Source organism: Zingiber officinale, chromosome 4A (assembly GCF_018446385.1).
Source record: "Zingiber officinale cultivar Zhangliang chromosome 4A, Zo_v1.1, whole genome shotgun sequence".
NCBI lineage: Eukaryota > Viridiplantae > Streptophyta > Magnoliopsida > Zingiberales > Zingiberaceae > Zingiber > Zingiber officinale.
The window spans coordinates 40,723,180-40,745,682 of record NC_055992.1 but is presented as its reverse complement, the minus strand read 5'-3'; the positions used below and the strand labels follow the sequence as shown (position 1 = coordinate 40,745,682).

Below are 22,503 nucleotides of genomic sequence, written 5' to 3'. Positions count from 1 at the left end.
CTAAGGTTGCACCAACAGTGGTAACCTTAGGTTTTGGTGAGTGAAGCCAAATGAAGTAAATCCTAGGGGGTGGTAACCTTAGGTAACGAGAAGTCTTGGAGGAGTGAACTCCAAGCAAGGTTGATCGGATGATTTTCGGTCGATCGTGCGCGGTCGATCAGACCAGCAAATCTCGGTAAATCTAGGTTTAGGTTTACCATTGTATTCTGTATTACTATTATTACTGTTGGCTAATATAGTATTGCAGGAAAAGTCTTAGTGGATCGGGTGATCAGACACTAAGCAGGCAAAAGTCCAAACAGGTCTGGAGGATTAATGTTTGGCAGGTAAGTTGAGGTATGCAACTGGAGGAGCGACAGTGAGGTCGGGTTCCTAAAAGGAACAACCTTAGGTCGCTGATCCAACTGAAGAAACCAGGAAGGTTTCCAAGTTGAGATCAAGACAGTTCAAATGTATATATTACTCATGCATTATATTACTGTGCTAACCTTTGTTTTGCAGGAATATTGTTTAACTTTGTTTTTGCAGATTCGGCCTGATCGGTTGACCGAACAGGAGAATCGATCGACCGAACCAGCTTGACTCAGACCAGAGATCAATTCAGACCAAAGCTGTAACGACCCGCCTTCTACTAAATAGGCTACAAGGCCGATCTTCACATTATGCTGTGCTAAACTATTCCCTGACCATCTCTAGAACTAGATGCGGAAGCTGGACTAATTAAAATTTTGCTAAGCTGTTAACATTTCTTGGTGCTACATGTACTAAGGAGTGTAATCTAAAGTATACCTAACATATACTACATCCCCTATGGTCAAGGAACTGAAATATATGTTTTCCAGCTGTTATCAGACCTCCCAATCGATCCACGGATCGATTGGAATGGTCGGATCGATCCAGTGATCGATCCAGTCGGCTACTGTATGCGGAACATAGGTTGGATCGATCCAATGATCGATCCAGCACGTTACTGTGCTCGGGCAATATTCTGGATCGATCGGCTGATTGATCCAGATTGGTCAATCGATCCAGTGATCGGTCCCAGAGCCTTCTGTCCGCGACAGAAATTGCTGGATCGATCGGCGGATCGATCCAAACGCCTACTGTTCGTGAGACCAGATGCCCAATCGATCCTTCAATCGATTGGAAACTCTCGAATCGATCAGCTGATCGATTCGAGTTTCTGATTTCATGCCCAAGGTCTGATTTCAGCACTCTTCGTGCCTCAAACACAATACAAGTTCTAGAATGATTAATAAACACTCTAACATCATAAAACTAGCGTTCTAAGCATCATAAAGTGCATGGTTAACTAATTCGTAGCAGTGAACATACTAAAGTGCAAATGATAAAATACTGAAAAGTTCTAATGTTTAAACAAGGCTTGCTAAAGTTCCCTAAGATCTTCTTTCCAAGTTCCTGTCCACACACATCTTTGCAGCATTGTCCTCCAGCCTCCGCTAATCCATCTTCCCTTTACCTTTATCTGCAGTATAAGGAAAAGAAAGTATCTATAAGTTTTCGCTTAGTAAGAAACCATCTACCTCACTAAAACATGCGTACGATGCAAATATGATTTTAAATCATGCTGTTTGAAAGAATATGCTAAGTATACTGAATAAACTAAACATGGCATGGCATATAAGCATACAATTATGGCATATCTAAAGCTGAACATGATATCAATCACATGGTATCAATGAAGAACTAAGCTGATACTAAAAACTGAGCTAAGCTAATACCGAGCTACTGCTAGGACTGTACTGAGTTCACGAACTAATTTGTGAAAGGTTGAAAATCATATACATATAATAAGTAAAAATACTAAACATGCTGCTGATGGGCCCTGAGCTGTGCGCGCATCCCTAACTAGACCCGGGATTGCAAGTTCCGAATCTAGTAGGGTTTACTAGGTTAGCTAAACCTAGGGACGACTATGGGAGCCCAACCCAATGGATGTCTAATCCAGTACAGTGCCGCTGAAAAGTAAAATACTGAAATAGCTAATACTATTTTGCTGAATCTAGGTTATCTGAACCTAGAACTAGGTTGTCTGAACCTAGAGGCGACTGTGGGAGCCCACCCATTTGGACATCTAGTCTCATAAAAGCTGAAATAAAACTGATCATGCTAATTAACATGTTCTATGGCATTTAACTAAAAGCCCACTGTATCATAAGGCTGTGCTAGGCATTTTGTCGAGAATTTGGCGCTCTCTAACTCTCCTCTCGATCAGGGAGACCACCTCTAGGCACCCAGCAGCGTCTAAACCCCTATCTACAGAGGATACACGTGCTCGGCCCATCTAGAGATGCTCACTAATCCCTAAATCTGTGAGAAGAGTTAAAATACACACTATATGCTGACAAAATTCAATAAAACGAATCTAATGCATAAAAGAAAACACGCGAGAGCTACTTATACTACAGGTGAGGGGTTTCTTACCTTGTGTACTAGATTTCTTACAAATCTAATCGCTAGAAATTTCGGTGGAGACGACTTCTCGACGACTCGCTCGCGTCCACGTGCTCTACTCGCGGAGGGGAACGTCCTTGTGCCTGAGATGTCACCGGAAGGCACTCCTATGGCCCTAGAGATGAAACCCTAGGCTTGCTTGGGTGTTGGCGCCGAGAGAAAGAGAGGAAGAAGGAGTTGGCGTCGGTGAGGGTTTGGAGAGGGAGAAGTTGCCGAACCAAATAAGAGAAATAACCCAAACCAACTTAAGTTTTTAATTTATATTAAGTGGGTAACTAGGCCCAACTCCAATATAAATATAAATGTTTCCCTTCTCTTTCAGCACGGCCCTGCTGGGTTCACCGGTTATTAAGGCTAATTAAAGGTTTAGCGGACCCGAGAGGTCCCGAGTTCAATTCCCGCTTAAGCCTTTTTATTCTTCTAATTATTTTTGCTACTTCCGCTACTCGGAAAATTCCGGAAAAATATCTAATAATTCCAGAAAAATCATAGACTATTCCTAAAATAGTTTTGAGAATTTTTGGGCGTTACAAAAGCTAAGCACAGTCTGATCGAAACTTGATCGGTCGACCGAACCAGGGATCAGTCGACCGATCCAATCAGTATTAATGGGGCATTAAATGAAGATCTCAGTAGATTTCGACGAACAGGGAAGGAAGCTGTTCGGTCGACCGAAAAAGGAGTTCGGTCAACCAAACCCTTAAAGAACAGTAAATGCAGAAGATCGAGCTAGCATCAAACTCCAGCCAGGAAGGAAGGGAGCGGGTTCGGTCGACCGAACACAGGGATTGGTCCACCGAACGATAGTGACACTTATAAAAAGGAGCTCAAGATCTGAGGCTACATAGAACTCTACTGATTATCAAAAGGCTCTTCTCCGCACAAGCTGCTCGTACTGCAAGATTCACTACAACTCTTCAAGCTACTTCGGAAGTACCGACCAAGCGTCCATTTCTACATCTTGTCGGTATAATTTTTATAGCTTGCATTGTAATTAATTTAAGCAAGATAGTAAGGTGTTACTATCTTACTCATTTGTACGATCTGCTTCTTTCCGAAGATCTCGGAAAGAAGTATTACAGTGGTTTGCCCATCGGTGCGGTCAAGGACCGCGGGCCTTCGAGTAGGAGTCAAGCTAGGCTCCGAACGAAGTAAATATTTTTGTCTCTCTCGTTATTTTTCGCTGCTTAATTCTGATCTTAAAAGATAAAAAGAGTTTTAAAAAAAGCGATATTCACCCCCCCCCCCCCCCTCTATCGCTCTCTATCGATCTATCGGGGGGGTTAGGTGGATTAAGTTAGCAAAAATCTAGACAAAACACCAAAATCAAAAATCTAGACAAAAACACCAAAAAAAAGTCTAAACCTGGAAAATCATATCATCTGTCTAGTTATTTTTACATATTTTTTACTAACTTAACCCAGATTGTCATTGCATCAAAAAGGGGGAGATTGTTGGTGTGGTTAGCACTAACGGTCTAACTCAGATTTTGATGAATGACAAAGTAAGTTAAGTTAGGTTTGTTGTGATCTAATGATCTAATTGAGTGTGCAGGAGAAGTCCAGATAGGTCGACGGGCCGATCGGATATCTGGCAAGAAATCCATCTAGGTCGACGGGCTGACCAGATAGCTGGTACGAAGTCCAGATAGGTCAATGGGCAAACTGGATATCTGGTACGAAGTCCAGCTAGATTAATGGACCAATCGGATAGCTGTCACGAAATCCAGATAGGTTAACGGGCTGACCGGATGTCTAGCAGGATGGTAAGTTAAGGTAAATCACTGGAGAGGAGTGACTTGGTGAGGACGCGTTCTCCGTCTGAGGGAAATGTAGGCATCGATCCAACTTAGATTCATTTTGGAAATCTAAGTTGAGATCGTGACTAGATTCTGGTCTCGAGGAGATAAAATCTAATTACTACTATGTTTTTATTATATTTGTGCTAACTTTTGTCTTGCAGGGTAGTATAATGTTTATTACCTCGGACTAATCTTTTTTTTGCAGGAAAAAGCTTTTGCTAGAAAAAGGGGTCCGGGCGCCCGAAAGGGATCCGGGGGCCCGGAGCTGGTCCGGGCGCCCAGAATGCAAAAGTTTATCTCATCGCAAATTGGAGCGCGCTAATTGGCTGGGCCAACGTCATGGTTCAGATGCCCAGAAGGGATCTAGGCGCCTGGAGCTACCTATATAAGGACCCCTCCACCTGGAGCAAAGACACACAACTTCCTTCTACAATTGCTCTATTGCGCACTGTTCTTGTGACGCTGCGAAGCTCCTCCGACAATCTGTGACTCAATTTCTTTTTCCTTGTTGTCTGTATTCTTTTCGTAATTCTTGTACTAAATCGTGTAATACTTTTGCGAATTATTAGTGATTTCCCAACGAAAGCACTCTCACGTGCGGGCCTTGGAGTAGGAGTCGACGAAGTCTCCGAACCAAGTAAAATTAGTTTTGTTAGCATTTTGTTTAATTTTTTGTTCCCGCTGTTTACTCGATAACGAATTTTTGACGATTGCTATTCAACCTCCTCTAGTGAACTTTACGATCCAACAAAAAGTACTATCTTTTATAAGGGAAAGCAGACATTTTAATTACGTTTCGATCTTCATGCGGTCATTATTTAATTCATTAAATAATATGAGATTTATTTATATTATTATTTTTTCCTAAAATAATCGAGATTGACAGATTTTTTTCCTTCTGTTTCGATTCTCATGCTATTATTACTTAATTTCTTAAATAATATAAGATTTATTCATGTCGCTGTCTTTCTCTTAAAATAACCAAGATTTGTGCAATGGTTATTTTTTTTCTTGAAATAACCCCTTATCCTACATGGCTAAGGGGTCGGGAGGTCCGAGTAGCTATGGAGTCGGGAGGCCCAAGTAGTTATGACCCGAGTAGTTATGGAGCTAGGAGGCCCGAATATCTATGACCTGAGTAGCTATTGAGCTAGGAGACTCGAGTAGCTATTGAACCGTGAAGCCCAAGTAGTTATGGTCGAGTAGCTATTGAGCTAAGAGGCTTGCGTAGCTATGGAATCGTGACAACCGAGAGGCAAAGGAGTAAGGAAGTCCGAGTAGCTATGGAGCCAAGAGGCCCGAGTAGTTATGGCCCGAGTAGCTATAGAATCAGGAGGCCCGAGTAGCAATGGGGCAAGGAGGCCTGAGTACCTAGACACCGATCTGACCTTGGAGAAAAAAACTTCTAAGTTAAAAGCATTGCAAAATGTTTGAGTAACTATTTAAAGTATTATTTAATTACATTTAAATGTTTTTGTCAGTTAATCAATTAAACATTTTATTTCATTAATTGGCTTTCAGGCTGTGGTGAGACACTAAGCTTTCTTGGTTATTGGAGCAACAACCACTTTGTAGACAAAGTCTCCTAAGGAAATCAAACATTTAATCTACTCTCTGAAGTCCTAATTTTAAAGTTTAATTTACACAAGATTTGGGAATCCAATACAGGTTCCTTCCAACTGTATTAATTAGAAATCTCTTAAAATATATTTCTAAGAAATTTTCCTACTTTTGTCCCTTATGGTAATTAAAATACCAGTTCAAATTATTATATTTCCTAATATTTTGATTTTTTAACATTTAAGTATGCACTATTTTTCAAGTCATCTACTTGTATTTTCAATTTATCATTCTCCAATTTTAATTTTTCAAAATCTTCTAATAGATAAGATTTGGCTAGAATTAACTTTAATTCTTTTTTTTTAGTTTGCAACAGTCTTTAGATAATAATTTAACAAATTTAAATAACTTATCGGGAGGAAGAGATCGTACCTGACTTACCTTGTTGATCTCGTTATCCGTAGCTCCCCTTGAACTGCTGCTTTCTTCTGAAGATTCTCCCCCTTCATCGATGCTCATCTGTGATGATCTTTCTGTGTCCTCAGGAAGGAATTCGACTATTAGGGCAGTCCTGGCAATTTCCTTGGTCTCGGATTCTTCTGACGATGACTCGGTGTCCATCGAGGAGTTGGATTCGGCTTCAATTGGTTCTTCGTAGAGCTTCAAGAACTTTTCCCAAAGTTCTTACACACTTTGATAGTTGTCAATTCTATCGAGATCCTCCACCAGTAGTATGCTTATTAGATGATATTCAGTTTTACCGTTTGACCTAAAGTCATCACACTGCTTTTTGGTTCAGAGGTATTTTTCAATTTCTTCTCCGTTTGTGTTCTTTGGTGCTTCATAATCATATTTCATTATAAATAAAATATTAAAATATGTTTAAAGAAATACCTCTATTCGTCGCTTCCAAAACGTGAATTCCCCCTCGAACGTTAGTGGGTAGATGTTAGCTCCGACCATCTCGTTGCTTCAGTCAGCAGTTAGTCCTTCTGAAACGTCTTTGCTCTGATACTACTTGTTAGGACCCTTAGCGGCCGACTAGAGAGAGGGGGGGGGGGGGGGGGAATGCCCCCTGCACAAATCAAGCAAAACAAACCTTCCTCGGACTTATAACTTAATTAAACTAAACACTTGCATAAACAAAATAAGAGATAAACTAAAAAGACGAGGTTCACAGATTTACTTGGTTACAACAGGAGAGGTTGTTACTCCAAGGAGGTTAAAGCGCACTAAAATTCTCATTCAAGCGGAGAAGCCTCTTTACAGCAATGGAAAAATAGAAATAGAAAACTAAAATAGAATAGTGGATGTGTACAAGTGTTGTTTCACAATTTCTTGTTGATTTTTAGTTTTGGGAGCAGGACTACTTATATAACCCTGCTTGGGGCACCTGGAATGGTTCCAGGCGCCTGGAAGGAGATAAAATTTTATCCCCTTCGCAACGGATCGTAGTCAAATGTGGTCTGGATAAAATCCTATTCCAAGCGCCCGAACCAGGAAAGTCAACCAAGTTGACTTTTTCCAGTTTGGACCTTCCACTCCGGTTTCGCTCACCTCAGTTTGGGTCTTCCGCTCTAGTTCCTCTTGTTTGGAGATCTCGGGCATTCGGAATAGGGCTCACCCGAACCCAACTTCCGGTCTTCTCGAGTAAGCTTCTGCTTGGCTTCTCGTCCCTCAGAATCGTCGCACGCTTTCTTCTCGTCCGCCAGCATACTCTTCCACAGTTCTTCGTCCCTCGGACGCACCGAGCCCGTCGGCTCTCTCCCGTGCCGACTTTCTCGCTAGTTGCCTCTTTTGCTCCTTGAGCAATTTTTCGCTCCGGCTTCTCGTCCCTCGAAAACACTGCACGCTCCCTTCTCGTCCTCTGGTCTATTCTTCCGCAGCACCTCGTCCCTCAGACGCACTGAGCTCGTCGGCTCTCTTTTGTGTCGTTCTTCTTACTTACTACGTCTTTTGTTGATCACATTAAAACTATCTTGGCGTACCAACAACCACTTTAGCAAAGCCAGTCTCTTGGATATCTCTTGCATGCTCTATTTGATTTGCAAATCCAAAATAGGTACCACTACAAAGGAGGTGTATCAAATGTTGAAATGATATTCAAATGGTCCAAGCACATGTATTCCATTTCTTAAGCTAGACAAATATAATTTGGTAGATGACATCAAGGTTATTTAACTTTATAAAAATAAACAAATGATGTGCTTGCTCCCTTGGGCACGGTGCCATAGTCGGGATATTCCAGAACATTACAGTTTGTTCCTCTACTAGGACATGCGTCAACGTTGAATTTGGTAAAAAAAACTTGGATTGGTCGGTCATGGGACAAGTACCCGTGTGTGGAAAAAGACTAGGAGTTTGCCTTCTTAAGTAGTCCTTAGTTCGGCGTCGGAACGACTCTATGGGGACGTTGAAGACTGTGAAGGTTGGCTGAAGCGCAATACTATGGCGGTTCTAGGATTTACTTTGATGACTATTGTAAAATTCGGTGGAATCGATCCGGTCGAAATAATCGAACGTAAGTATTGAATATCTGGACTATTCAAAAAACAAATGATGTACTTGATGCATATTATTTTTAGGCGTAGTCCAAAAATTAGAAACCAAAAATCCAAAATGAAAGCCCTAAATATAAATTAGAACTTAGAACAAAATCCAACTCAAAAACTAGAAACCAAAAGCAGAACTAGAACAAAACTCATAATCTACAATCCGTAACCTAACATCTATAACTAGAACCCAAAAATAAAAAACCAGAAACGAGAACTAGAACAAAACCCATAACACTTAAAATCCTTAACCCCAACTCTATATATAACCAGAATCGAAAAATAAATAACCAAAATCAACACGAGAAAAGAATCCGGAACTAAAAATACTAGAAAACTAAACCTAGAAACTTAAAACAAATAAATAGATAGGCAGGCCAAATAAATAACGACAATTGATGAAAGACACATTTAAAGTTACAAAATTCTTAAACGACGTAATTAATTTTTAAATTTTCTGAAAGATATATTTATTTTCCTACATTCAAATAATAACACCAGTACTAAATTTTAAAGAACAGTGCTGCTACATTTAAAAAATTAACACGGTTGTGATATTAATTTTTAAAAATTAGTATTACAACCGTAACTGTATTTCAAAAATCAATACCACTTTGAATCTTAAAATAAAAATGTGTTGTATTTTGAAAATAAGCACTATAATAGTGATGATTTTTGAAATAGCAATGTAGTACCGCAGTTTGAACGAGAGGGATAAAATAGTTTTAAAAATTCTATAATTTTAAATGCATCGTTTGGTCAATTGTTAAATAAATAAAACAGACTAAACAAGCCAAATAGACGGATAGACAAACAAACAAACATAGAAATCAGATCAAACATACAAACTAACGATCTGAGACAAACAGATAATGTGTCCTTATGGTTCCAAGACAACCAATAATCAACTCACTCATTGGCATTTTGAATAAGAAAGCAATAATGAAATGAGGTGAACATGGTGAGAAAGGGTTGAGTTAGATACCATGTAAGTTTTCCTTTGAGCAATACAGGATAGAAATCTAGAGAAAGAGTAACTCAGTCTCCTAAACCCTTAGCCTACTTGAGCAAAGTATTCATTAAACAATAAAAAATTTAAATCAAATTTCTAAATAAGTGTCAAGACTATTTGATATCTATGGCTATAAATATTTTTAAAAAAATATTGCAATATTTTTTTGGCACTTCTGAAATTACTAATTTGGCTTCTTTTTTCAAAACTGACCTCTGGTTATAAAAAACTGCAAGCATATATTAACAACAAACGAGAAATTGACTAATACCATACAGAAATGAAACTGCTCTTTCAAATTTTTAAAAACCAATGAAGACATCATATAATATTAAAACAGCATGCATTAACTAATTGCTGCATACAAAATCACTTCAAAATGATTGTGCTATGCGTAACTCATCGAATACAAAATCCATAGGACATACGAAGGAAAGGTACGAACAACTGCTCTATTAGAGGTACAAAACATAGAATTAATAATTTTACCAGACCATTAAAATCATTGCAACAGCTGCTCACAAGCTCTTATTGCTTCGGCTTCCGCATCCAATACAGCCTGACCATTAGGACTTAATTTAATTGTCTCCATCACAGCGGCCAAAATTGTTGATCGGATATCAGCATCTTCAACCTTTTCCATAACTTTCTCCAAAACCTTAAAATCAACACCGCGGATTAGAATGAGTTTACCAACAACCTCACCGAAATATGTAGGTGCTTTTGGCAAGTCAATAGCAATGTCATCCAGCATCGCCCCATAAAGTAAACAACCTGTCCCCAAATCTCTTGGAGTAAAAACCTGTTTAGCCAATAAATATTCCAAAAGCTTCACAAGAGGTTCTAGAGAAGAGAGGCCTTTGTCCAAAGCAAGATTAATAGCCTCCTTAACCACCTCGGGGTGGTATTCTTGGCTCTTTAACTCCTCTACGCATTGGAGTGCTTCGTCCAAAATACGGACGTGGAAATACTCATCCAGCAGAGCAACCGTCTTCTTGTGTAGCACATCAGGATTGAATTTAGGTGCAACCACTGACTTAGAGGGGATCACAGGCGGTGGCACTTGGCTGACAGACCTCAACTTTTGAGACACAGAATCTACTGCAGCTGCTGGTGTTAAAGTTGAAGAACGAGCTGGTGGTCCACTGCCCTGAAACAATGCACTGGTCTTGCCAACAATTGAGCTACCACTACCTTGAGGTAAAAGCCTAGAATTGATAGATGCAGACTTGGCCACTGAAGTATTATTGACTCGATTAGCATCGCCTCTTGACATGGATTTGCTCCGCGGAACTTCCCACATGTCCCCATCTAACCCAGGCATTCCAGGCATTTTTCTAGTTCCAGGCATCCCAGGCATCATACCACCAGTTCCAGGTCTGCTTATAGGAAATCCAGGACCCAAAGGCCCTAAAGAACCAGCATCACGATTGTTTCTCATACTAGCAATTGCACCAGGGCGTAGACCAAGATTCTTTTCTGCCTCAATATGAATTTCACTAATAGTCTTTGCCTTGACCTACAAAACAATAAAGACTAAATCTTTTGAGAAAATATATAAAGTTAACAGATGAGTTGACCATCTTATTTGATATTCCAAAAGAATAAAGCCAATGAACAGAATCTAAGTAGTTATTACCTCTTCACGTCGAGGAACCCAGTTGTTTGAGCGTAGGTCAAGCACATCACGAACCATAAACCTCAGGCGTTGGGCAAGTTGGGGATTTCTAGTTAACTCCTTTAAATGGTTGAAATAGGCATCATTAAAACGACGTGACTTGGTACTCTCATCCAACTGTTTCCCTATTGTGTTGAATAACTGGCAGATTGCCTCAACGTTTTCATCAGCAGGACATGTTTTTCCATCATGTCCCAACAGCTCCTGCTCAAAAAAACTAATCATAAATGGCCAGTGTATATAAATTCATATAGGTTACAAAGTAAACAAGAACTACCTGAGCAATATGATGAACTATTTTCTCTGGCACCATCTTCTGCTTCAAAAGCTCACCAATGAGGCGAATGTTACCAAGAGTTCGGAGCTTCACCATTCTCTCTTTGTCCCTGCGCTCCATTTCTTGGTCAGGGCCAGTCAGCATTTGCACTTCAGCTCTCAGGTTATCAGCACCTTCAAATGCCTCCTGACAGTTATTCAAGAGTATTCGCTTGAAAGTGATCTCTTTCCCTCCCTCTTCTTCAGGAGGAAATGGAGGAAGGCTTTCATTGAGATTAGAACACAGTAGAGCATACATGTGGCAAAATGTTGGCTCAAAAACAGCTTTCTCGAATATGAGAGTTATGACATCCTGCACCAAAGTTGTTTAATCCCAATTGCTCTTGAGAAATAAAAAATGAAATCTCAAAAAACCAAAACCAAAAATGACTATCACAATTTTAAATAAGTGAACTTCAAAACCTTTAGAATATCAGCAGTCGTGATTCCAGCATCAATTAACTGCCCCTTTAGCAGATCAAATTTTTCTGGTGTCAGCTTATTCAATATACTGCAATCAACCAAAAATCACATAATTGGAATTTTACAGAAAATCCAGTTAGCAGATGTCAACTTCAAGGAATAGCACAACAATATCTAGTGTAAGATTATAAACATGATGCCCAAAGAAATATACATGGAACACACTCTCATTGTGGACATATTAAAACACCTCAAAAGCTAAATAAATAGTCAAAGTCAACAACCATCTGCAAAACTAAATTAAAAAGTTAGATTAATTACCCTTTAACTGTTTTGATCACTCGCTCTTTATCAGAGATATTTCCTCTTCGAGCAGACCAGGGCACTTCAGCCTTTATTAGGGCAGGAGTAGGTCCACCCTGGAATGTCATAGTTAAGAGTATTAATACAAAACCCAGGCAGGCAAGGAGATCCAGGATGCAAGGATGTAGAATAACACAAACTCCGGTAACAGCTATAACAAAATTTCCATAAATTAAAACAAGCATTACCTACAAGATGACTAAAGAGGGTGCATGTATTTGTTTTTTCCATGAATCAATGTATTTGTTGTTTCCATGTTCAACAGAAAGTATTTTATATAGCAAATGCAAGAATAAGCATTTCATACAAGTAGGCACCATTAGAGATTATGATGAAATTATATCAATAGAAATTCAAAACACTGAATATAACAATCTAATACAGGTTAATCATTAAAAAAGGAAAAGAGTATCTTACTTTATCAAGTATCATTCTAAAGACCAAGTAATATGCATAAATACAATATTTTTTGTTCTAAATTTAGGTTCTAAACTCTCTCTAAATATTCAAGCAGGAAGATCTAAAATTGCTTACCCTCAACCTACGAAAGCTTAGTTACTTCATAAAAATCTTAGGAAGGACACAATTTACTGAAGCACCAGCTAAGTGACATCCAAATGATTACTAGCGTACTATCAAAATTAGTAATTGACATAAAAATCAAATGTACATTGTTGTATGAGATGGAAGAAAGTAGATCCTTGGACATATTATTGTTAGGATAGCTATCAATGTAAATTTCTAACCAAAAAAGTTTGAACTTCTTGTCACTTAGAAGGAAGCTAAGTGACACATTGGTGAATGATTGAAGTAAAAGATAAAAGATACTAAATAAAAACCTAAAGCTGACAGGGCTAGATAACTAGCAACCATGCATACATATGCTTTTAAATAACAGCTCCCTGAACAAGAGACATATTCTAGGGTCATACATTAAAATGTTCTCACTAAGATATAACACGAAGGCATTAGCAATACAAGAATATGATAGTAAAGACAACCATTTCAAAAGCAAAAATGAGGAAAAGATATTACTTAGAATGATACGTCTCTATGATGCAAAATAATGGCTTTAACTAATATAGAAATAAGCTTTCAAATCTAAGAGACAGATTATGGAGCTGAACACAGAATAGGAGAAACTACAAAACACACATAATGAAAGAGAAGAATAATCTAGGAGTCTTGGACAACCTGAATGTTTAGGAACAAAGCAAGGCTTTTCAACTAGTACAGTTCTAAGAAATCCATTTGCAAAGGAACCCTAAAATTAGGCTTTCGAAACAAATTTGGGCAATTCTACAGCTCTACCACCAAGAAACCTAAATGCTTGCTTTCAAATACGAATTGAGTTAAACAATCAACAAGAACAAAGCTGTCCTTTTGCATATAGTAGACAATATAACTACCAGTCAAAAAACCTTTACAACAAAATTAGAATGACCTTTGCAAAGAAATTTTAAGCAAAGGATTTTAAAAATAAAATTGAATATGCATATGCATATTGAACAAAAATCATAAAACCTAAGAAACATGACCAATGAAGGACCAAAATCACAAAGGGATCAAGTTTAGAAAACTTTGACAATAAACAAATGTAGATAGAACATATTATTCAGGTGTATGAAGAAAGCTCTCAAGTTCACTCGTACTGATACCTGAGAGCCTTGAGTGCTTGAACCTATCTGTGAGCCCTGCTTATTTGATTGTCTTGCATCTTGATAACCAGAACTTGAGATATTTGACTCTTTATTATCCCAGATTTCTCCAGATGCAGAAGATTGTGCTGATCGGCCACGCCAATCACGAGTATCTGGTTCAAAATAACGATTCTGTGTTTGGCTTGACAACTGGAGAGCACATACAGGCACAATGAGATTTACTAATCATTGAAAAGTACAACTGCACGGGCCCTTAATGGCTCAATCATGATCAAGTGGGTAGCAAAAATTATGGATCATGACAAGTGAAAGAGGCTTTAGTGAAGTTGCCAAGTGCAAATAAAGAGCAAAAGTAAAGGATTGAATCAAATCACTTCAATCACTATCTCACCATTCAAAAGAGTTATAGAATGGTATAATCATTGCAGGTTCAGTAGTAAAAATTGGGGTCAAGCATAAGAAACATGTTAAATTATATGTCCATGCTAATTAAATTGTTTGATTTTATGTCTATGAGTTCATCCCAAGTACTTAGGGTTGATTACATGAATCTTTTATCTTCCAACAATTTATGTATGGTCATATCATTAGTAATATTAAAAACTCTTAAATCATTTTAACTGTGCTAACTAAAGTTATGTTCACTCTCTCTACTCATACCTTCTGTAAAATTACAGAATCAATTGGTTGTTTCTGAACATCATAAATCATATCATCTTAACTTGTTTTCTCTCATTTATTAACTAATCCTAGATAAAATTATATTGAAATAACTATAGCTATCGTAGTTTGTATATTGTTTACAGTAAAATATATGATTATTAACCGAGTATAGTTTAGGCAATCAAAAAGTAGTAATAGAAGAATATACATTGGCATTGTTATGGCTCCAACTTTGATCTTCAGGAAGCAGTTCGGCCTCAATATCCTGTTTGATTTTCAGAATGTCTTCGGAAGTCTGAGCAACCTGCGAAGTTTAAATTAGGTACACTAAAACATAAGAAGATTTACTTGCAAAGTTTACCATAAACAAAGCACAATCACCAATATTGTAAATCAAGTTTTTTGAGAGAATTGATGACAAACCACCTAGCTAAATCCCTTTGGAATAAGCAAATATTTCACAACTGAATAAGAACAAGGTGGCTTTTTTTGTAAAATAATCCATTAACTGAAAAGGTGGGACTTTGAATTACAGTACAGTGGCCATTCAGATTTAGAGAGGGCATGTTTAAACAAGAAATTCATCTTCGTCATATAGAAGATTAACAATGATAAATTACAGCGTATAAAAGAAGAAAAATGAATCAATTGGAATGACTCTTATTGGAGCGGCAAACTGTGTATTTCTCCCACTAGATTACAGCAAAGATGTTTTCCCAACTAGAAGATAATCACAAATGAAAAATCTGACTCAGCACATCATTGATAGGCATGCCAAGGCACAGTTCCAACATATTGAAAACATATAAAGAGATATTACAATGAGATGGAAGAAATGGTACAAAAATGAAAATACAGAGGTACCTTACGAACTTCCAGAAGTTGTTGCCTTGTGTAGCGGATACATTCACGACTCTCAAATCTGGGGTCTCCAATCTAACAAAATAATCATTAAATTGTAATTATTGTTTGACTTACCGAATAGCTATCCATAATGTATAACATATAATATGGAGGCATCTCCAGGAGAAAGAAACATTTCATAATTTGAAGATTACTAAGAGAACCATTGAACCATGTTTTAGTTGAATGAATAGTCACAGAAATTGCAAATCACATAGTCAATTACAGAAATTCAAGAAATCTACCCTAGACTAATTGGTAAAGACAATTAAAGATTTAGTTAACAAGAAGATAGTAGATATGAGTTTACTGAAATGCAATTAAAATTCGGAGGATGAGATTCAACAAGCTGGCTCGCTATGAATGAGATGAAGAGAATATGGACCCATCTAATGATGGATATCAAAACCATCGCAAATTCTCAAAGTAAGAATCTCAAGGAGAAAAATATAATTTGAAGATAGCCAATAGTTTTAACGCATCAACATAGCAGGCTGACTAAATTAGAAATAGACAAGTAGAAATGTCTAATCTATTTATTAAATGATACTAATTTTGATCCACAATTTAAGCAAAAAATTCGAGAAATTCATCGACACCCAAAGAAAGAAAAAACACACTCGGACTAAACGTATTGAATTGCAACCACTTTTCCAGTGTCAAATTAACAGGATAACTCGACTATGGAACTAAGAAGCGTTCTATTAGACCAAAACCATCTCTTTTCATCCAGATGGAGAAAAAATATACTAGATCGACCAGAAGCAGATGTAAAGCTAATGAATCTACGAAGTAATCCAACTGTCGAACCAGAAATTAGATCAAATCATTCAAACACACAACTTTATCAATCAATATGAAAAATAGATCGATAAAGGAGCTGTCCACGGACCTTGACCGCGAGTGCCGCGCCGACGCCGCCATGGGGTCGGAGGACAGGCAGATCGGAGGAACCGAGCGACGCGCCTCCAGAAATCGAAGATTCAAACCGGGGGGCTATGATTCTGCTGCCTCGGTTTCCTCCGCCTCCAGGCCTCAAGCTGATGACCGTCGGATCCGACTGCATACCTCGCTGAATCCCTTCTCTTAAAATATATTCTCTCCCAGCGACGGTGCCGACTCCAACCCGGTCGGCGCCGCAAGGGTAGGTGGAATAAGAGGTAGATTGATAACGGCGCCCTTGCCGAAACCCTCTTCGCAAAGGGCGAGAGGAGGAAGAAGAGCCGAAGCCGAGCGGCGGAAGCCCTTATATTTTGGTTTCGAGGGCACCCACAACGCTACGGGAGTTTTAAATAGAGAAACAAACAATTACTCTACTGGGCGAAAATTCAAATACCACACTTACTATTGGCGGTTGGCGACCCTCGAGGCGAGGTAACTTTTTGGGTATATTAAAATAGGCTTGAGTACTTCTGACGTTTTTTTAATATAGATCTATTGCTCGGTGGAGATAAGTCATACGATTGCGTATGGACGAAATTGGCCTCAAACTTCCACGAGAATAACGGATGGGGGAAGCACACTTATGGCACGTGATAGTCACGTGATTTAGAGAAAACCTAAATGCCGATGAGAATTTTTCAAAACGATTGTGGGCTTCCAAAACTGGATGCGCCGCCGTGTTTTTGTAATTTGTCTCGCTCATTATTTATATTATTTTACTGAATAATTTGATAAACAATAATCATGTCGAAATTAATGTAAATAGCGCAACGTAAGTATATTCAAACTTGAACGCAGAATTTTCTACAGCGAAATTTTGAGTTCTTGTTGTTGTTGTGTGATTTGCCTTTCTATAACGGTGAGACTGTGGTACGTCAGGAGAATGTAAAGTTGATGAATTATCAGTGTTTTTAATGGTTTAACTAATAAATATTCTTCGAATAATATATTGTATAAAAAAAAAGAAATGATTTCACTAATATATTAATATTTTGTATAAAAAAAATACGATAAAGAGATTATATATATATATATATATATATATATATATATATATATATATATATAACACTAATATATTTCTGATCTCAAAAGTATTCTTATTTAGTACTCTTACATCAGTTAGCAAACCTGCTCTAATTTAATTAAAATTATAACATTTGGAGATATGTTATATCAAAATAGATTTTTTTTATCAAATTAATTAAAATTATTCAAACTTAATTAAACTCGATTTACTACTATTGTGATAGCTATGACAATAACTGGTACGATAATATTAAAGATATTTTTGATCAACTTGGAATAATTTTAATTAAATTTGAACATTTTTTAGTAGGTTAAGAAAGAATATTTTGATATAGTAGATATGTTATATCAAAATAGATTTTTTTTATCAAATTAATTAAAATTATTCAAACTTAATTAAACTCGATTTACTACTATTGTGATAGCTATGACAATAACTGGTACGATAATATTAAAGATATTTTTGATCAACTTGGAATAATTTTAATTAAATTTGAACATTTTTTAGTAGGTTAAGAAAGAATATTTTGATATAGTAGAGCCCCATGTGTTGTAATTTTGATCAAGTTAGAATATTTTTGTTATGATTATAGCTACTACAATATGCTCCACATTGTAATTGATACGGCGCATAAAGGTAGGGTTCGATCATCAGAAGTCAAGGGAACGTGGTAATCAAAAGTTAAGGGGATGTGTCAGTCAGAAGTCAAGGGGATGTACCAGTCAAAAGTCAAAGGGACGTGACAGTTAGAAGTCAAGGGAACGTGGCAATCAACATACGAAGTAGGACCACCCGGGGCCATCCAGCGTATAAAGCCAGGGCGGAATCTACCGGTCAGGAAACCAAGTCTGCGGCAGGACGCATGATCAGAGCGAAGGCTAACCTGACTTCACCGGTCAGGTTTCCTCAAGCTAGCTCGCATAAATAGACTTATCATTCTTGGTCGGGTCTGAATCAGGATAGCAGGGAGAAAGGGACTTGGGTCGCACTATTCCTTCCATCCAGTTTGTTCATCAGCATTTAGCAGACCGACTCGGGTTGCCTTGCGCACACTCGGGCAGGATAGAAGGCGCTACGCGACAACGGGTCAGGGAATTGTAACCACCTGTCAGAGAACAATGTTACGATTCCACAAGTGCACGAATTCGTCGTCAATAATATATAAGATTGTCGAACCACAGGGATTGTTGATTAAGCACTAGAGATGTCACAAAATAAGTTATCTAGACGGTCAAAAGTTAGCTTTGACACTTACGAACTAATGAGTGTGATTAAAGAGAGGGAAAGGAGGTCGAGACAAAGAGAGAGGAGAGAGAGGGAATTGATCTTGGAGGGAATGAGCTCTGGGAGATGGATTCTAGGATTTTGGTTTCATTATAATACTAGGAGATATTACATAATTTGCTTAGTTTCTACCCTCTATATCCATGCTCTTGCAGGAAGTTAAATTGGTCAATATCCCTAAGTATCGAATAGAGACGATTCCTGTGAAATCCTGTAATGGTTAACCCTTGTCACGAGAGCGCCTCGGTAGATCACAGGAATACATGTCTAGTAAATAACAATAAGGATAAAGGTAGAGATTTAGTACGATTTCCTACTTCCTTATGGAGGAATTATCTCTCCTTTCAAGAAAATGTCATAGACGTCCGTGAACGGGTTACCCTTGTCATTAGAGCCCCCTCGTGTATATGATCTAGAGCACTCTTTCTATGAGAGCAGCAATTCCTAAGGGATTGTTTCTCCTTTTAAGGGAACGTCCTAGACGTCCAGAAAGGGTTACCCCTGTCACTATGGCACCTTGGTCAATACGCTCTAGGGCATCCCCTTTTTGTGATTAACAATCCTCCACATCAATCAACAAAGCATGAACAAGACATTAACAAGTCATTGAATAGAAATATAGTGAATCTACATAGTTCTACATCTCCATCACATTACAAATACTTCCTAATCCTAGAAGAGGATATCTACTCCATTGTGAGGGAAGAACAACCCCAAAACATCAAGTAAAGCATACTTATAACCCTTGATGTGAGAAGAAGGGGAAGAAGAGATGCTTGCCGAGGTTTCCGATATCTTGGTGATGCCTCCTTGCTTTGGAGATGGACGGAACGTCAAGGGATGGCGGTGGATGAAGCTCTAGGGTTTCCCCGAAGGAGAGAACCCTTTCCCAATGAGAGGGACGAAAATTCAAAACCAAAGATGCCCCCAAGAATAGGATTCTTGACCCTTATATAAGTTAGGGCACGGGGCGATGCACGGCCCGTGCCATGGCCGTGCGAGATCTGCACGACCAATTGCCTCCTCCCTGCGGGTTGAGTGGCCCGACCGTGTCGCTATGGCACGGTTGTGCCTTCTTTTGTCTCTGGTCGCGCTGCACGGTCGTGCCAATTGGCACGACCATGTGGATCTGGGGCACTGCTCCTGGGACACGCCCGTGTAGGATCGCACGACCGTGTATGGCTTGGCTGCGGTCGTGGGGGGCACAACCGTGCAGGTTGTCACGGCTATACACGAATCCGCCTTTGTTTGGCCACATGGTCGTGCAAGAGTTGCACGATCGTGCACTGTTCTTCCTCTGTTTGGCCACACGGTCGTGCGACGTTGCATGGTCGTGTTCTCTGCCTTGTTCTGGTACGTCGATAATCATTGTTTTTACTCTGAAAGTTGTCCCTGCCAACACAAAACCAAACAAAGAGCAAATCTCCGAACAAAAGAGTATTTATGCTGAATATATGCTAAGAGAGGTGAACATGCATAGAATATACATGAATAAAGTAAGTGAATGTGCGTCAAAACATGTATAACTGATCATAAGATCTACGCACATCAAACAACTACTACATGTCAAAGAATATTCCAACGGTTAGGGTCATCTGCAAATAAAACATTCCTCCAGCCTATAGGAGAAGGTCACATGTCCTCCACCACCCAACAAGTCCTGACACCCGACACCCTCTGGCAGGGGTCAGTCTCCAGAAGGTACGCATTGTCTTATAAAAAGGGGCATCCTTTCCCCTACGCAGGTACGCTCACTCACACACTTGTCTTCTACTTTTCTTCTTCCTTCGTACAATGTTCTTCTGGGGGAAAAGTACCTAACTTGTGTTGGTCCCTTTGGAGGCCGGCAAGAGGGGAGGGGTGAATTGCCCTACAAGATAAAACAAAAAACCCTTCTCGGATATTCAACTAACTTAAAAGAACTTGTAATTAAAAGGGCAGAGACTAATTAAAACAGAAAATAGACACAGAGGAATTACTTGGTTTGCAATCAGAGGATTGCTAATCCAAGGCAAAGAAGGCGCACTAATTGATTCTCCTCTGGGCGGAGTAGCCTCTTACAGCGTTGAAAGCACAGAAAGAAATAACAAATGAAAGCACTGGATTACAAGTAGTTGTTCTTAATTAATTATCTTGCTTCTAGACCAAGGCTATATTTATAGCCTTGGTCGGGGCGCCTGGAAGGGTTCCGGGCGCCTGGAAGGGTTTCGGGCACCCTGGGGGGGATAAATTTTATCCCCCAACGTTCAGATCGAGTCAAAGCTCGATCTGCTCGAAAATCAACTTCCGGGCGCCCGGAAGGGTTCCGGGCGCCCCGGGCTGCTCCGGGCGCCCCGGAGCCCAAAGTCAACACAGTTGACTTTTGGCCCGGGCTCTTTGCTCCGGTTCAGTTCTCCTCGGTCCAGGTCTTGTTCGCTCCAGTCTCGCTAGCTTGGGTGATCTTGGCCATCCGGAATAGGGCTCACCCGAACCCAAGTTCCGGCCTTCTCTTCGAGCAGCCTTCCTTCCAGGTTTCTCGTCCCTCGAACGCCGCGCACGTTCTTCTCGTCCACCGGTGTACTCTTCCGCTGACACCTCGTCCCTCGGGCGCACCGAGCCCGTCGGCTCTCTCCCGTGTCGTCCTTCTCGCTAGCCGCGTCTTCCGCTCGACTTCCTGTGTTCCTAAGTTCCTGCACACTTAGACACAAGGGTTAAACTACGCAGGACCTAGCTTAACTTGTTTGATCACATCAAAACACCTCGGGGTTCCAACAATCTCCCCCTTTTTGATGTGAGCAACCCAAGTTAAGTTAGGGTAATACAGATGCAGTAAAAACAATTTATTTGCAATTAAGTCCAAAGATATTTCAATTTAATAAGTGTATACTTCCCCCTAGACTTAACATACTTCTCCCCCTTTGATCACATAAAAAATAGGGGTTCTCTAAACAAGTCTAAGGTAAAAAAAAATTTAAGTGAAAAAAATATCTAAGGCAATTAACTTAAAAGAGAAATTTCTAAGGCAATTTCTAAGGCAATGTTTCGAAAGAGAATATCTAGTTTAAAAAAAATTCTAAGTCAATATTCAGAAAATTTTAACGTGAATTTTTATAAAAGATTTCTAAGGTAATTTTCAAAGGAAAATGTCTAAGACAATATTCATAGAAAAATTCCTAAGTTAAAAAAAATATCTAAGTTAATTTAAAAAGATTTAAGTCAATTTCCAAAAAGAATTTCTAAGTCAATTTTCAGAAAATTTCTAAGTCAATAATTTTCAGAAATTTTCTAAGTCAATTAAAAAAAATTTAATTTCAAAAAAAATTATTATAAATTAATTTTAAATATATAAATTGAATAACTCTTTTAAAGCATTAGGTAAATTAATTTAATGCTTTTTCAGTTAGTCAATTAAACTTTTCATTTCGATACTTGGCTTCTAGGTCGTGGCGAGGCACTAGGCCTTCTTGGTTATTGGAGCAACAACCACTTCCTTAGACAAAGCCTCATAATGAAATTAGTCGTTTAATTTTCTTGCTGAAAATGCTAAGTTAAATTAAACAGGTTTTTGGAACCCAGTAGAGGTTCCTACCTACAGGGTTAACCAAGTATTTCCTAGGTACATAGATTTTTGATATATTTCTAATTTGACTTTGATGAAATCTATAATACCAATTTAAACCTCTATAATTTCTAAAAGTAGAAATATTTGAACTTTTATATTTTTTCAATCTTTCTATTTCTTCTTTTAGTTTTTCATTGTGAATTTTCAATTTATCAAAATCCTCTATTAGACATGATTTTGCTAAAATTCTTTTTGTTTCCAGAATTTCATTTTTTAATTTGGTATTTTCATTTTCTAATC

At 38.6% G+C, this 22,503-nt stretch overlaps 1 protein-coding gene across 1 annotated transcript; it reads right to left on the bottom strand.

The window, feature by feature from the left end:
* Positions 1–9,726: 9,726 nt before the first annotated feature.
* On the bottom strand, positions 9,727–16,639 carry LOC121969845 (eukaryotic translation initiation factor-like). The gene is made up of 9 exons (XM_042520121.1): positions 16,299–16,639; positions 15,368–15,439; positions 14,712–14,807; positions 13,838–14,029; positions 12,138–12,235; positions 11,817–11,904; positions 11,356–11,706; positions 11,040–11,282; positions 9,727–10,919 (listed from the first exon to the last, which is right to left on the bottom strand). Exons 1-9 carry the CDS (start codon positions 16,470–16,472, stop codon positions 9,903–9,905), a joined length of 2,331 nt encoding a protein of 776 aa, XP_042376055.1. The 5' UTR covers positions 16,473–16,639; the 3' UTR covers positions 9,727–9,902.
* Positions 16,640–22,503: the final 5,864 nt, after the last annotated feature.

What these genes read in the sequence shown, in the direction of transcription:
- LOC121969845 (XM_042520121.1), bottom strand. Translation starts at nt 16,472, where the DNA reads ATGCAGTCGGATCCGACGGTCATCAGCTTGAGGCCTGGAGGCGGAGGA. An exon ending in GCGCGGCACTCGCGGTCAAG is followed by an intron (nt 15,440 to 16,298) that starts GTCCGTGGACAG and finishes TTATTTTGTTAG; the next exon opens with ATTGGAGACCCCAGATTTGA. An exon ending in TAGTTCATCATATTGCTCAG is followed by an intron (nt 11,283 to 11,355) that starts GTAGTTCTTGTT and finishes TTTTTTGAGCAG; the next exon opens with GAGCTGTTGGGACATGATGG.